General features: G+C 48.3%; 1 protein-coding gene across 4 annotated transcripts in view; it reads right to left on the minus strand.

Moving 5' to 3' along the window:
• Positions 1–8,741: 8,741 nt before the first annotated feature.
• The window catches only part of LOC148038240 (poly(ADP-ribose) glycohydrolase 1-like), a 165,747-nt gene continuing 159,577 nt past the window's right edge, over positions 8,742–14,911 (minus strand). For all 4 annotated transcript variants that reach the window (XM_087670260.1, XM_087670251.1, XM_087670235.1 and 1 more), the window contains 2 exons: positions 9,104–9,166; positions 8,742–9,027 (listed from right to left, as the gene is read on the minus strand). In XM_087670260.1, the coding sequence (XP_087526386.1) occupies positions 9,009–9,027; positions 9,104–9,166 (82 nt within the window). In that variant the 3' untranslated portion in view covers positions 8,742–9,008. The remainder of the gene's footprint in view (positions 9,028–9,103; positions 9,167–14,911) is intronic.

Raw genomic sequence — 14,911 nt, forward strand, 5'->3', positions numbered from 1 at the left:
GGGTTACATGAACACATTCATAATATGAAGTTTTGGAAGGTTCATAGGAGATTGGAGCAAGAGGATAATACTTGCACATGCATATACATAATTTAAGACCCTTTTACAATGTGCAATGAATTACAAGTTGCCCATTATGCATGTAACAAAATGCTATAGTGTATTATTTACATAAATAAACACATTTTTTACGTTATATCTATGTATTTTTCACATATATATTTCTATAGTACATTATATTATCTTATAATTGAAAAAAATCCCAAGTCAAGATTACCTACAGTTGACTAATATGTTTAATCATAGCCATGATTTGGAGACCAACAAACAAACTAGGTACAGTAGCGATTATAGACATTAGGTGTTTGCTTGACTTCATTAGAGTGCCATCAACCATTATGCTTGAATTGCTTTTTGAGAATTTGCATACTAAGCCAAGGTGTGGACACTTGTTTTTGTCCATGCAGGCTATTTAGTACTATATTCTATCAACAAACAATACAAACAATCATAAATCTAAAAAGCAAACCTTATGTTATGTTGACAACATAAACTAGAAAAAGAAAAAAAACATATAACCAAGCAAGCAAAGCCCAAGCTGGTTTACAAGACATGATAATTGCTTTTGGCATTATCAATTGGCTTATTGCAAGCAAGCTAAAGGCAAAAGGTAATGTGCTCTTCAAAAAAGCAAATGAGCTGAGCTAGCTTAACTCATTTAGAAATAAAAATAGAAAAAAGTGTTTTTTGGAGATAACAATACTATAAATAATCTACAATCAACCAAACAAGATGCTTTTGATTAAGCTAATGCCAATTTAATTAATAGCTAATCCATTAGCTGATCAGACCATGCATTATTTTGTATATTTAAAGTTATGAACAGAAAGAGGAAGAGATAACATAATTGGATGTATTCTTTAAGTTTGAAATTTATTGAGATTTTAAATTTAAGATGTTCACAGTGATCTTACTTTTAGGCTGAGTAATGAAGTGGTTATGTAGAGGACTGCAAATCCTTGTATGTCAATTCATTTTTTGTTCGGCTTCCAATAATATGATGTTGAAAAGCAACATTAAATAAAAATTTCCCTTTAGCCATTAACTTTTTCAATTTTAATGTTGCCCTATACAAATATGAAGAAAAAAATAAATCAACATTAAATATTTCTTAACTAAGTTAATATATAGTTAGGGCAGTTTATTGAGAGGTCTTTCATGCTAAAATGTGAAATTCTTTTTATCAAATAGTGCTCGTACCAATGGGACTTTTGATCAAATATCTGTTAAATATTCGATATCTCATTTAGTGCGCCTTTTGCTAGCACAATTTTGTGATAGTGTATCTTCACCATGACCTTTAAGCAAGCAAGTTTCTTTTGACATTCAATGCATGCAAAAAGTGGACCAAGGCTATTTAATTGTCAGGGTAACCTTAAGTATCATATATTGGCATAAAAAATGTCGTAGACAAAGTTATCACTTAAACTCTAAAAACATGGTCAAGTTGTGTCATATATTGGAGGACCATTTTCAAAAGACTTAGTCTTGCTTCCAATGAAAATGCAAGATGATGTGTCAACAATTTCATATTTGATGAAGACACATGGTCTTAATTGCACCCATGCAAACACCATTCTTAACAATATATCGATACTTCACACTCTTTGGACAAAATTTCAATGTTTTTTTTTTGCAAGTAAAATGTGGCTGATTATATTACTCAAAAACCTGATTACAACAGAGTGCTCATGCTCAACAAACTAGTTGGAGCTGAAGCAGAGTCACCAGTACATCATGTATACAAGCCTCTCAAGGCGGTCTAGGGGGGATAGGGGCAAGAAGCCATTGGAGGGGGGGGGGGGGGGGGGGGGGGGGGGGTTTATATCGCCAAATGGGGCTGCCTGCCTGCATCACAAAGAACAAACCCTGGCCGCCCCATGTACGCATGAAGTGACCACGGAGCTCTTGACGAGCCCTGCACCTAATCCCATCGGCCGTAGAGGGAATGGATGACGGAGGTCCATAGCTCTGCTAAGGTCGCAAGTGCTAAAAGTCTCTCTGCCGAAAGCCACCTGGCATCGCGCCTTCCAAATATGCCATCCAGTAAGACTCCCTATGATCTACCATATCTCTGAGCGGTCTGTTGTGAGCCCCAGTACCTGGCGGATGGATAGAGCCTCCAGATCGACCACTGCGCATGACCTTGCCTCGATCATGAATATCGTGTCCTGCATCCCAACCTCATACAAAAGGTGACGGCCCTGGCTGACTGCCTACCAACAGAAAGCTCCCCATGAGATACACCCAAGGTTGGGCGCTATACGTCGAAGGATATGGCATGCTCCTCTCCACACGGGCTGCACCCCCTCACAAGACCAAAGGCAATGCTTTGGGGTTTCCAAAGGCTGCTGTGTGCAGCGCTTACAACCTCCCTCCTTCTGCATCTGGGCAAGCTAGCTTTCCACCGCCAAGCCTCCATGTGCCACCAGCCATAAAAAATACAACACCCTCCTCGGCCACTAGCTATCCCATAGGCGGCGCCAGAAGGTCCGTCGGAAGGGCTCCGTGATGATGTGCTCCACCCAGTGCCTGCCGCGTGACGGCGCCCAGTCCATATCCTCTTGCATGAGTACATGTCTGCCAGTCCTGGCAGTATACTCTAGGAACCTGGGTGGCTTTTTGGTGACTGCAGAGGCCGGCCATAGCCACTCTCCTAGATCCCACTCCAGCTCATCAAGTGGTCTGCCCTCCCAAATCCAAAGGCGCCACTCCTTGAGCTCCTTCCAGAAAACATAGGGGTCCAGTCGCCAAGTCTTCCCCTAAAGACCCACCACCCGAATCCTCCTCCACGAAAGGGTGGCAATCCCTCATCCTGATACCCTTTGTCGAGGGCCAGACGTCCCCTCTCCTGAATGGCGAAGGTCCCCTGGGGGCGCCACCTACTCTACCTACCACCTAAAGGGGGATGCCTGCTAGAGAGAACCTAGCTGCCCATACCTCCCCGGGCTCTATCGGCTCTCGTATCAGGGGGGCAAGCCACTCCGAAGGTATTGCTGCGTCTATCTCTCTTCTCCTCAACTCCACTCCTCTCATGCAACCTGATACTCGCTGCAGCACCTCCTCCTCAGCCATCCTGTACGCCTCCCGCCATGTCCTGATGGAACAAGCCAGGCCGGCCTCCCACCTAGCCCATTGGATGTGGGGGCGCTCACCTATTTGTGCCCCTTTCCGATCTTTGACCTGGAGGTTCCAGATCACCGGCTGACGGTCTATTTCCTCCTGGCAACCTGGGGGGCTTTGGACTAGGGCCTTACGGAGGCCCTGCCACACGTGGAGTAGGCTCCGAAGGAAAGGTGATCTGGGCTGACGTGAAAATCCATCTCAGGGACGGCCTCCACTCACCGCGAAGCCTCAATTTATAATCCTGAAGGCCCTCCTGCAATAAGACCTTCCAGGTCTGCCCACCTGGTGTGAGACCGCAGACAACTAGCTTGCCCAAGAGGGCCATACTCTGATACTCTGGGTCTATGATCCCAAGCCCTCCCTCTGATTGATGTCGTATGATGGTCGCCCACGCCACCTTGGCCCTAGAGTCCCTGGAGCCATCAGACCCGGACCAAAGGAAATTCCACACTAGGCGGCGAAGCTGCCCTACGCACGATGGGGAGAAGCACCAACACGAGGCAATGTACCATGCCATCACTAGGAGGACCTGGTTAACCACTAGGGCTTGACTGGCTAGTGAGAGGCGAACCATGCTCCAGTAGGTCAGTTTCCTCCGAATAGAATCAAGGACAGAAAGAAACTGCTGGGCAGGAGTGTTGTCGAGTCCCACCTGGAACCCTAGGTATCGGACTGTCTGCCCTCTGCTCACCCATCTAAATCCCAGGTGGACGCCCCACTCCGTGCTGGAGTCCGGTTCTGTGAGGAAACCAACTGACTTTCGACAGTTGATTTTCGCTCCCGCTGCAATGCAGAACACATCAAGAGCCAGCCTCATTCTCTCCAGCATCACCTCATCGTCCTCTATGTAGAGACCTGTGTTGTCTGCGTACTCTAAGTCTAACAACTCAGTCTCCTCTCTCACTAGAAGTTGGAGGCCACGTAATCTGCTCACACGTGACCTGAGGAAGTGAGACATCGCCTCTGCGAAGAGTAGGAACAGGTATGGGGCTAGGGGACAGCCCTATCAGAACGATCTCTCCAGCCGAAACTCCTTCCCTCGCCTTCTGCCTATGAGAACCCTGCTGGTGGCCGATCTGTACAGGCTGGAGACCTCGTGAATCCAAGCGTGGGGGAATCCCAACTTCACCATGGTGCCCTCTAGGAAATCCCAATCCACCCTGTCATAAGCTTTCTCAAAATCCAAGAGTAATACTGCCAGTCTCTGCCCACTATGTTGAGCCCAATCTATCGCCTCAAAGAATGTAAATACATTGTCTAGGATGCTCCTATCCTGGACAAAGCCTGTCTGTGTGTCATGAATGATATCTGGAAGCACGGGGCATAATCGCCTACCAATTATCTTTGCTAGTGCCTTATAGGCCATTGACAATAAGGTGATCGGTCTCCACTGGGAGAGCTCCAACCAGTCTCCCCCTTTGGGGAGAAGACTGATAAGGCCTGCCGAGAGACTCCCTGGCATTTGTCCTGAGGTGAAGATCTCCTGGAAAGCCCTCAGTAGGGGGTCCTTCACCACTTCCCAGTAGGTAGTGAAGAAAGCCTTAGAGAGGCTATCTTGCCCTGGGCATTTTTGTCCATCCTTTGTATGGAAAGCCTCCTCTAGTTCCTTCTCTGTGAAGGGGGTTAGGAGGCAGTGTCCTATCTCCTCTGTGACAAGGGAAGGGATGTGATTCCATACTTGCTGTCTGCATCTCTGTCCTCTAGCTGAAGCTGTCTCCTGCTGGAAAAGGCGAGTGTAATAGTCGGTGGTAATCTCCATCACCTCATTAGGGCTAGAACGGGTCCTCCTATACTGATCCCGAAGACTACGTATCTGCTCTCCCGTAGTGCGGGGCTGGTGCACTTGGAAGAACTCCCTGCACATCGTGTCCCCCTTACGTGCCCAAAAGGCTGTTGAGGTGCGGAAAGAGAACTCCGAGCGCCTGTCCTCTAGGCCAGCAATGGCTGCACGTGCGCGCACGTCCTGTGCATGGAGGGTGGGATCCCCTGGTGCCTCCTGCAATAATCTCTGCGTGGCTGCAAGGTCCCGTAGGAGTGCTCTCTCCTCCTCCCAACACTACTACCTGGCCTGTATGGCTACCTCTTGGCAGATTCTGCTTGACTCGGCTAGGACCTCTGCAACCTCCTCTACTATCCGGTCCCTCCTGTCCCACTCTCTGGTCCAAATCTGCTCTATCTGTCTCCACACCTCCTCCCTCCTATAGATCGAGTCAGGGATCCGACAGGATTGTGTATCTAGGGCGGATGCTGGGGGGTCAAGTGTCAGGAGAACCGGGCAGTGATCGGATAACGTGGTTCTTGCCAATTGCTCAATCTGGCCTCCACGAGAGCCTCCCCACTCTCCCACATAAAACCTATCCAGCCGCTCTAGCAGGGCTCCACCTAGCCGCCTGTATCCCCAACAGAAGTCCAAGGACCTCTCCCTCCTGTGGAAGGCAGGGTCTTTCTAGGCATCACGTTTCCGACTGCAAGCAAAAAGACCTCCCATGCCTCCTGCTCCTCCCCAGCCATGCCTTGATAGTTTCTTCCTTTGCCTTGCTGGTCCTCCAAAGCCTCCAGGTTGTTGAAGTCTCCTTCAACAATCCAAGAGTCCACCTCTGGGAGTCCAGCTGCAATCTCCACCTGCAACCTGCTGCGTGCCCTAACCTCCGTAGAGGCATAGACATTGAGGACTCCAATACACGAGTCTCCAATATCCAGTCTGATCCATAGAACCCTTCCTACCACTATCGTCACGTGGTCTCGTACACAAGTGGTGAGACTTGGGCCAATAGAGATGCATACACCTCCACTCCTGCCATGGGCACCTATGGCCTGCTCCCATTAAGTGTGCGAGCTGTCCGGAAGTACCTTCCCAACCCGCTGAGCCTGGGCGAGGGTGAGCTTGTGCTCCTGCAGAAGCAAGATGTCGATCCGTCCGGCAAGGGCAGGCTGCAACTCTTGCCAAACAATTAGCTTCCTAGAGCCACGTGCCCCACTGTAGTGGAGACTATTCACATTCCAGGATGCAAGATGTAAGGTCATGGGGAAACCTGTGACTGACCGAACACGCATTTGTTTGGTGTGGATGCTGCAGATGAGGAGGAGAGACTGTGAGGCATGCAAGTGCGCTTTGCCGCCGGTCTGGATGGTGAACTCCAATCTCCCATGGTGGCCCTCGGCCGGACCATAGGGATGATGGATGCTCCAGGTGGTACTATCAATGCATCTATCAGCCGTGCTGAAAATCGCGACTCTGTACACTGGAAGAAGCGGGCCACCTGTGCCGGGGGCCACTCGATCACGTCCCTCGGCGCTCTCCACTATGAGGGGGCTCGAAAGATAATGCTCAAGTGTGGGACGTTGGCGCCAGCCCACCAGTTAATGTCCATCATGCAACCTGGCCACTGTTATGCAAATAGTGCTAATTCTTCATCTCCCGTCCACTGGGATGTGATCCGCCACCTCACTCTTCAACTCCTCAATCTGTGTAGTCATCCACTCCTTTGAGTAAGATGATTGAAGAAAAAAGGCGTAGTTTGGTCCATCCGGTGGTGCTAGTAGGTGGACCTTGCCCCTCCTTGACTTACGAGCCATGAAGATCCCTACCTCTATAGGTAGTGGAAACTCTCCGCGCTCCGCAACTCGCAGGTAGGACCATGGGCCACTGTAGAAGAACTCTTGTGGCAACAGCTATGCCCATCTCAGGAAAGTGTGGCGGGTGGTAGGTGCGGATGAGCTAGTGGTTGTGTGGGAGGGGAAAGACTGCTGGTGTGCAGAGGAGGTAGGTGTGTGTGGCTCATCACCTCTTGTGGGAGGGGGGGGGTGGGTCTAGGGGGCTCACCTGACCTGGGTGCGGATCAGGGGGGGTGCTCTGTAGGGGGGGTGATGGGGGGGAAAAGATCGAGAGATGGTGGGATGGCTGGAGATGCATGGCGGATGTGGGGGGGGGGGGGGGGGGGGGGTGGCCCTGGCAAGGGGGGGCTGTGGGCCAAGGTTAGTGGGGGGAGGGGGGGCATGGGATGTGGGGTGGGGGGGGGTGGGTGAGGGGCCTGTGGGAACTCAGGCGAGGCAATCTGTGGCGCAGGTGGAGAATGTGAGGGGTTGCGGTCTTGTCGGGTGGGACGGACAGGGGGGGGTTGTGTAGTGCTCTGCCGAGAGGGGGTCGCTCGCCTACCAACACCCTGCTGATGAGGCTAGGTTAGAGGAGCTGGTTGCGCCCCCCCTTGCCGTCTTCCTCTCTGTCGCCTCTGGAACCGTGTGAAACCGTCAACGTCCACCTACGGACCTGTGGGCGGAGCCGCCTTGGCTCCGTAACACGTACAAACTGCTGTCTGATGCCCAAAGTTGTGGCAGCGCAGGCACTGCTCTGGTTGCCCAGTCACAATGACCTGCTGCCTAAAGGAGTGCCCGCTGCCTCAATCTCTAGGAACTGTGGGATTTTCTTGACCTCTTTCACTACCACCCGTATCTTTGGGACTCCTGCAGTTGTCACTGCATCCGCGAAGGATGTAGGAAGGACAGTGCCGAAGAGCCATCCAAAGTCTTCCACCAACTGGCGATACTCAATCGCCAGGCCGGGGAAAAGAAGGGTGACCGGGTGCCGAAGAAACCTGTTGTGGAGTGCAAACGCCTCCACAGTAAAGCCACTGTACCAAGGGACTATGTATATGACCCCCTTCGTGGATGCATATGGAGAACTGGCAAGTAGCTCGTGAGCTGCGCCTGCCGAGCTGAGGCGGATCATGAAGATCCCTTGGCCCAATAGGACCGCCTCCATGATCTGCATTGTGCCGATGCGCAGTGTGGAGTGAAGCCAGTCCCGAAGCTGGGCCTTGGTTGGGGAATGTCCTACTACCTGACCATAAATCGTTGTTTTCATTAGCTCCAGCTCTTTAGCTCGGACGGCTAAGAGCAGGGGGAGGGAGCGATGGCGAAGGGGGGATTTCTGTTTTCGATGGCTGTGGTGTGGCAGCTTGACAAAGGGCCAGGCCTCCCGGCAAGACAGCACGCGGGGGGGCAGGGGGTTGGAGGGGAGGAAAAAGATAGGGGGGGCGGGGCGGGGCGGGCGCAGGCGGCGCGCAGGGAGCTGGCGATGGGGGCCCTGGTGAAGGCGAGAGGGATGGGACGCAGGTGATGACAAGGAGAGTGGTGCTGTTCCTGTCGATGGCGAGGGGGGGTGTCGCTAGCGATGGCGCTGTACCGGCGGGGCGGGGCAGGGCGGGGCACAACAATCAGACGGGCGGGGCATGACGATCAACGGGGCGATGTGACGGGCAGGAGAGCCGTTTAAGAAAATATTTTTGTAGTTCAGAGCACACTGACTAGAGTGTGTTAAAGAGACATTAAAAAATTTCAATGTTGTGGACTAAAACATCATATCTTTTCACATTACTTGAAGGTGTCAAAAATGTGGCATCAACCAATGATGGAATAAATCTTTGCTGAGATGTTTGGCATTATACTTAAACAAAAACTTGCTCAAACATATTTAAATATTAATTGATTTTTGGATGATGGTTCATTCTTGCTTGGCAATCTAATAGTATAGAAAAGGTTTTTAAGAAAAGCTTAAATAACGACAAAACTATCATCTCTTCCTTTCTTATTTCTCTGGTCTTATGTCTTTATGCAAAAGATTCAATTATATTGTTATGAGACATCAACCCTCCATAGCTATGAAGTACAAAAAATGAGACCTAAGGCTTCAGATTGTTGAATTATCCTGCTTTACTCCCTAGGTAAGATCCATTCAAATAGACCTTGTTTGCATCTCCCTCTCAACCTCCCCTCTCCATATGTAAGTAATCGGCTCCATAATTCACCAACAGACCATTTCTCATTCATGATCCACTCTGTGACCTGCAACCATAATCTCCTATCAATTGATGCAGCTTACCTTTAAAAGACTGAGAAACAGATTAACAGTGGGATCTACCCGTTGTAGCATCTTGCCATGACGTCTGCCGAATGCATAAAAGTGTACAAAAGGTCTACCTGCCTGCAACATGAAGAACATGCCAATGAATTGGACGCTTGGATGCCTTGAGAAAACTATGCAAATGTAAGTTAGCATTTGGAGTTGAGGAATGAATGAATCAAGACTGCCTGATAAGAGCATTTTTGTGGTATAAGGCTTACATATGGATTATTTTATAAATAAATATACCAGGTACAGGAAATAAGGAATAAGTGGCTCAAAGCCATGTTATAGACAGCTTTTTAAAAAGTAAGCAATTTTCAGACTTTAAGAACAAATTAAGGCAGTCTAATGACAGAATTCATGTGATATAATCGGCTTAATCACTGGCAAAATTTGAAGAGCTGACTGCATTTTACTTCATGAGATATCTTGGATGTCATGTGGGGACAACATCACATCCAAGGAGCAACTAGCACCCTTTCTTTTGAGGCTTAGGCAAGACCTCCTTTATTGGATCATTGCAATAATTTCTCTAACAAGGAGAGGTTGTTGCTAATTGAGTTGCTATTGCAACCATGTGGTACATCACACCCTATTCTCTAGGCCATGTATTGGCCAAGAAAAGTGCATGATTAGGAATTTCACTTGGTTAGAAGGAGATGAGAGCCCAAGCAAGGCAAAGGTAGCATGGGATATCATCATTCAGCCTATATCAAGAGGTGGTTTGGGATCATTGATCCAAATTGCCAGAGGAGAGTCTTTCTGATGAAGCTTTGCTAGGGGTCTTCTTCCAAGTGAGGAGCTGTGGAAGACCTTCACCAGCTAGCATTGACCACAATGGAAGAGAAGATGATGCATCCTCTTTTCTTCCATTTGAGATCAGAGACTAGAAATACTTTGTAATAGTGGACTCAGTGTTCTTAGGGGAGATTCTCCATAGAAGTTGCTTCCATAGTGGGAGAGTGGTTTGCTATATTTACTAGAGGACTCACAAAGAAAGTCTAAAAAGCCTTACCAGTGTTGAAGCTATGATAGAGAGAATGACAAGAGTGCGCTTCCAAGTGGAGGATTGAACCGAGCACCTCTCAAACTTGGATAGGTCTCTTTTCCAAAGAAGACATCCTAGGTGTAATGGCAATGAGAGAGAGAGAGAGAGAGAGAGAGAGAGAGAGAGAGAGAGAGGGGGGATGAGAGAGAGGAGATAGGATGATCTCTGCTCGCTCAGTCCCGTGTGACACTCTGGGCAGACCAGCACATCCTCCTTCCTGAAATCAGTCCAGCTCATGTGTCCCTGCAGGCAGCCATCACTCTGCAGGCGGTCATGACCCTGCAGAGGACAGCCAATTGTTCAGATCTGCTAACAAGCACGTGCAGAATATACAGAAAACCCTGTGCAAATTTGGAGTCCAGCAAACCTGCTGTCAGGCATGGGCAGATTTGGGCACTCAATCACACTGTTAACAGGGAGGATGTGCCACAGACAGGTCAGGCATGATGGGACAGATGGGCTGTGGGCAGGCACAGCTCTTCAAACGGACAGACACAGTCAGTCAGTCACAGGTGCTGCCTGTCAAACATCAACCTTAACAGGAGCAGGCAGGGGAGTGAATCTGCTGCAGGCACAGTATACACAAGAGGAGGGTGTTGGAGAATAATTGGCTGCAGGCGCAGAGGCAGGTGGCAATGATATGGATTTCATTGACCAGCAGCTGCAAGATAGTGGTGGATCCCATGAACATGAGCACTTTGGAATCCCTGCAGTAGGGTGACTGCCCTCCTTTGCAGGAGAAGGGGACATGTAAAAAGGTATGCTGGCTCAAGCTAATAGCCTGATGAGTGAGTATGTCCATGCAAATGAGGGTAAGGCATCCGTCTTACCGGATGGTGAGCATGTATGATAAAGGATAGCTTTATGGAATGTTAAAGGTGTCTCATCCAGAAGTAAACTATATAGAATGTGAAGGACTATTTTTGCTGAAAATTGGGATATTTTATGTGCAGTTGAGAACAAGCAACATGCGCATAAAATATAAGGATTTTACGGTGTTTTTGAGTGGTCATGCACCTGGTAGATCTGGGTTCATGCTCCCTGTTTGCTCTTCCCTACAGCCTTGTTTGATTTGACAAGATGCTCAAGGCAGGTTTATGATTTTGGAGATTATGTATGAGGGTGAGGCTCTTTGGCTAGTGGGGGTATATGCTCCCAATATAGCTCAGGATCGTCGGCAGCTTTGGGTGGACATACAATGTCTCTCTTTGGCCTGTTACAGGTTTGTGATGGGTGACTTTAATACCTGTGAGTATGCAGAGCAAGCAACTTCGCCTCATTTTGTGATGGATGGTCTGGAATGCCAAACATGGGATGCTTTGACAGCCTTTTTGAAACAAGTTATGTGGTCTTGGCTCCATCCTTCCGAGCCTGGGTTTACCTTTTGTTCCCTTCAACATTCTAGAACATGGGGTAGATTGGATAGGATGCATGTTTGCTAGACTGATTCCTTCCTTTAGGCAAAGCTTAATATGGGGGTGGAGAGAGAGCCTGTTCTCTCAAACAATTGTCCTTTGGGCTTGGAAATGATTCATCCCCCAGTGGATGCCTTCAAGGCCTGGCTTAGGCATCTCCCCTTGAGATTCGGCCCATTTGGATGCCATATACGGTAGCAACTACCAACCCGATCAGTTTTATGCTCGTCTTTGCCAAAAATACACACAGGAGAATATTGTCTGCTTGTTGGATATGCAGGATATTCTAATCACACTAAGCCTCACTCTATAATCTAGATGTGCCTTCAGTACTATTAAATCTTTGCTGGGTCCACAAGAAATTCTCATTGATACGGTTCTTGCTGCATGCAATTATGTTTTGGGCAAGGTGAGTAACCAGGTGAAACCTGAATGGGTAGATTTTATGGAGGCAGATATTACAGAGGAGGAGGTGTTGTCCCATCTGCCCCACAGGAAAAGCCCTGGTTGGGATGGCTTGCCTAATGAAATATTCTCAACATATGTTGACCCACTTAAGAACCCATTGGCCTGACTTTGTCCACAACTTTGGAGATTGGGTTGCATGCCCTCAGATTGAAAAATTGCAGTGCTTTGTTTGTTACCAAAGACTCCTCACCTCAAACTTTAAAGCAATGGAGGCCCATTTGTGTTATGAGAAATGGATTGAAAAGAATTGTTTGGAAGGCCCCAAAGCTAGCTAAAGTCAGATTGGTCCATAGGTAGAGTCTAGCTTATGGACTATGATGAATAGAATAAAACTATTGCCCTCCATTCAGCCTTAATCTCGTTTTTGCAAGTTTCACATGATCTAGCTTTGCTGCCCACATCTTGTTCGCCGAGGGCACCTTCATGAAAAGTCTACATCCATTCGGCACCTATTCCCAGCCTCCATCGCATAGTCTACATTGATTTTGCTGAGTTTGCTAATCAGCCACATCATCTACAATTGGCGACCTACTGAATTGCTATGTTTATGATCCGCTACTCTTGTATGGACTGCCACATCATCATACCTACATTTTTACTTCCATTAGCTTGCCCATGTCATCAAACCTGTGTTTTGCTGCCATTGGCTTGCCATGTCATCACCAAGGGCTGTGTTTGCCGGTTTTCTCTCTTTTGCCTATCTGACATTGGTTCCTGACATTGATCCGCCAGCACATCTTTTGCTGTGTTTGCCGATTTTCTCTCTTTTGCTTGTCCAACAGCACATCTTTTGCTGCATTTGCTACGATCCAACATCTTGGAGGCTACCTTGCTGCATTTCAAGATCTATTTGGAGTACGACACACTCTCTAGCTCATTATCTCTACCTTGGTCCTTGAGACATGAGAGTTCGAGGTTCAGTATTCATTCCCTGCATGGTTTGTTTGTTGCATGAGCATTGTATATTCAGTATTCATTCACTTCTTCATTCAGTGTATTCATTGTCTCAGAGTTATCCTGATTGTGTTCTATGTTAAGTCTATGGTTTGTCATACACTTTTGTTTGTGTTTCTACGTTAGGGTATTTCATAATATGGCATTAGAGCTAAGAATTCTCAAAGAAACCTTAGCCTTGATTTGAAAGCTCCTCATGAAAGCCAAAACCACAAAAGGGAAGATGACTTCGAACACATCTTCGCCACATCATGATGCTCCCAAGCTTAGCACATTGAGATTCAAACCAAAGTGGGTCACAAATCTTGCTCTGCAAAGATCCGACATAGCTGGAGAGTCATTGGGCTACCATGGAGTCCCTCGACCTTACAAGATTATAGGAGCCGAGTATGATCTTATCTTTATGCATTGAGCTCTGAAGGTAAATCTGAGTTTTTCCCTTTAGATTTGATACACTGCTCTGATGATTTTGCAGGAAGGACAGCAAGATCCATAGAGGATCGGCCATCCTAACATGGAAACTGGCGTGGGGTACAAATCTTTCATCTCTCTACCACCTTCATCTCCATATCTACCTTTTTCATCTCTTCCATACACATCTCCACTTTCATTCTCTCCTTTGTCAAGAACACAAAACAACACTTCTCAATCTTTTGAATTTACTTCCTCTTTTCCACAAGATATAGGTGATGCTCATGATGAAGGATCTCTTCAAACCAATTACTGGTTCATAAGAGCATGCCTGTCTGCTATGTCCTAGAAACCCTTGTAGGGCATAGGAAGAGACAATCTCCCCTTGACCATAGACCTGCTGTGGTGGTTCCGCCCTCTACCTCACGCACAAAAGACCTCCCTAGTCGACCTACTCCACTGCCTCCATCCTATGCTACATGTTCATACCATTGGCATTCGTTGCTCCCTCCGTCTGTTGCCCCCTTCCCCCTGGTATCACAACAGCTAGATTGGTAGCTCCCAACAATGACACGCAATGGAAACCTTTGGTCAGACGCCGAAGCATTCTGCGAGTCCACCCCAATCAAACACCTTGCGCATCGTCCTCTCTGAAGAACAACTCCTTTCCCTCTGTGCCACAGAACTAGAACTGAAAGAAACAACAATCTACGGACAGGTCGTACGACACACTCCATCCAAGGCCTAGCTTCGGAATTGGCTTCACTCCATGCTATGCATTGGGGATCTTCATGGTTCAACTCACCTTCATGGATGCAGCCCACGAGCTAGTGGATAGCTCACCTTATGCCTCCATGAAGGGGGTCATTTACATGGTTCGTGCTACACAACAGGTTTCCTAGACACCCAGTCACCCTTCTATTCCCGGGATTGGTAGTAGAGTATTGTTAGTTAGTGGACTTTGGACAGCTTTTTGGCACAGTTCTTCCTCCCTCCTTCGCGGATATAGTGACATCCGCAGGAGTCCCGAAGGTACGGGTGGCTGTAAAAGATACAAAGAATATAACCAAGTTTCTTGAGGTTGAGAGAGGCAGACACTCTTTTAGGCAGCACGTTATTGTGAGAGGGTAGCCTGGCCAGTGCTTGCGATGCCATGACTTTGGGCATCAAGCAATAGATTGCACATGTTTCGAAGCCAAGGTGGCTCAGCCGGTAGAACCACAAGTGGATGCTGATGGTTTCACATGGGTCTAGCGACAACAGAGAGGGAGATGGCAAGGGGGGCCTTAACTAGCCCCTTAGAAACAACCACGGCAGTAGAGAGCAAGAGGGCGGGCGATGGCAGAATACCCCACAAACCCCCCCCGGTTCGTCCCACTCAACAAGATTACAAGTCTCCACCCCCCCACCCACTGAGGCATCTCAGCCCCCCCAACTCGAGATTCCCCAGCCCCCATGCCCCGCCTCCCTCTCCCCCCTCATGGATTCCCCCCAACCCTATCCCAATGCCTCCCCCTTCCAAGGCCA

The sequence above is a fragment of the Lygodium microphyllum genome, chromosome 3, assembly GCF_053477565.2.
Source record: "Lygodium microphyllum isolate KBCC chromosome 3, Lygodium_microphyllum_v1.1.10, whole genome shotgun sequence".
Lineage (NCBI taxonomy): Eukaryota > Viridiplantae > Streptophyta > Polypodiopsida > Schizaeales > Lygodiaceae > Lygodium > Lygodium microphyllum.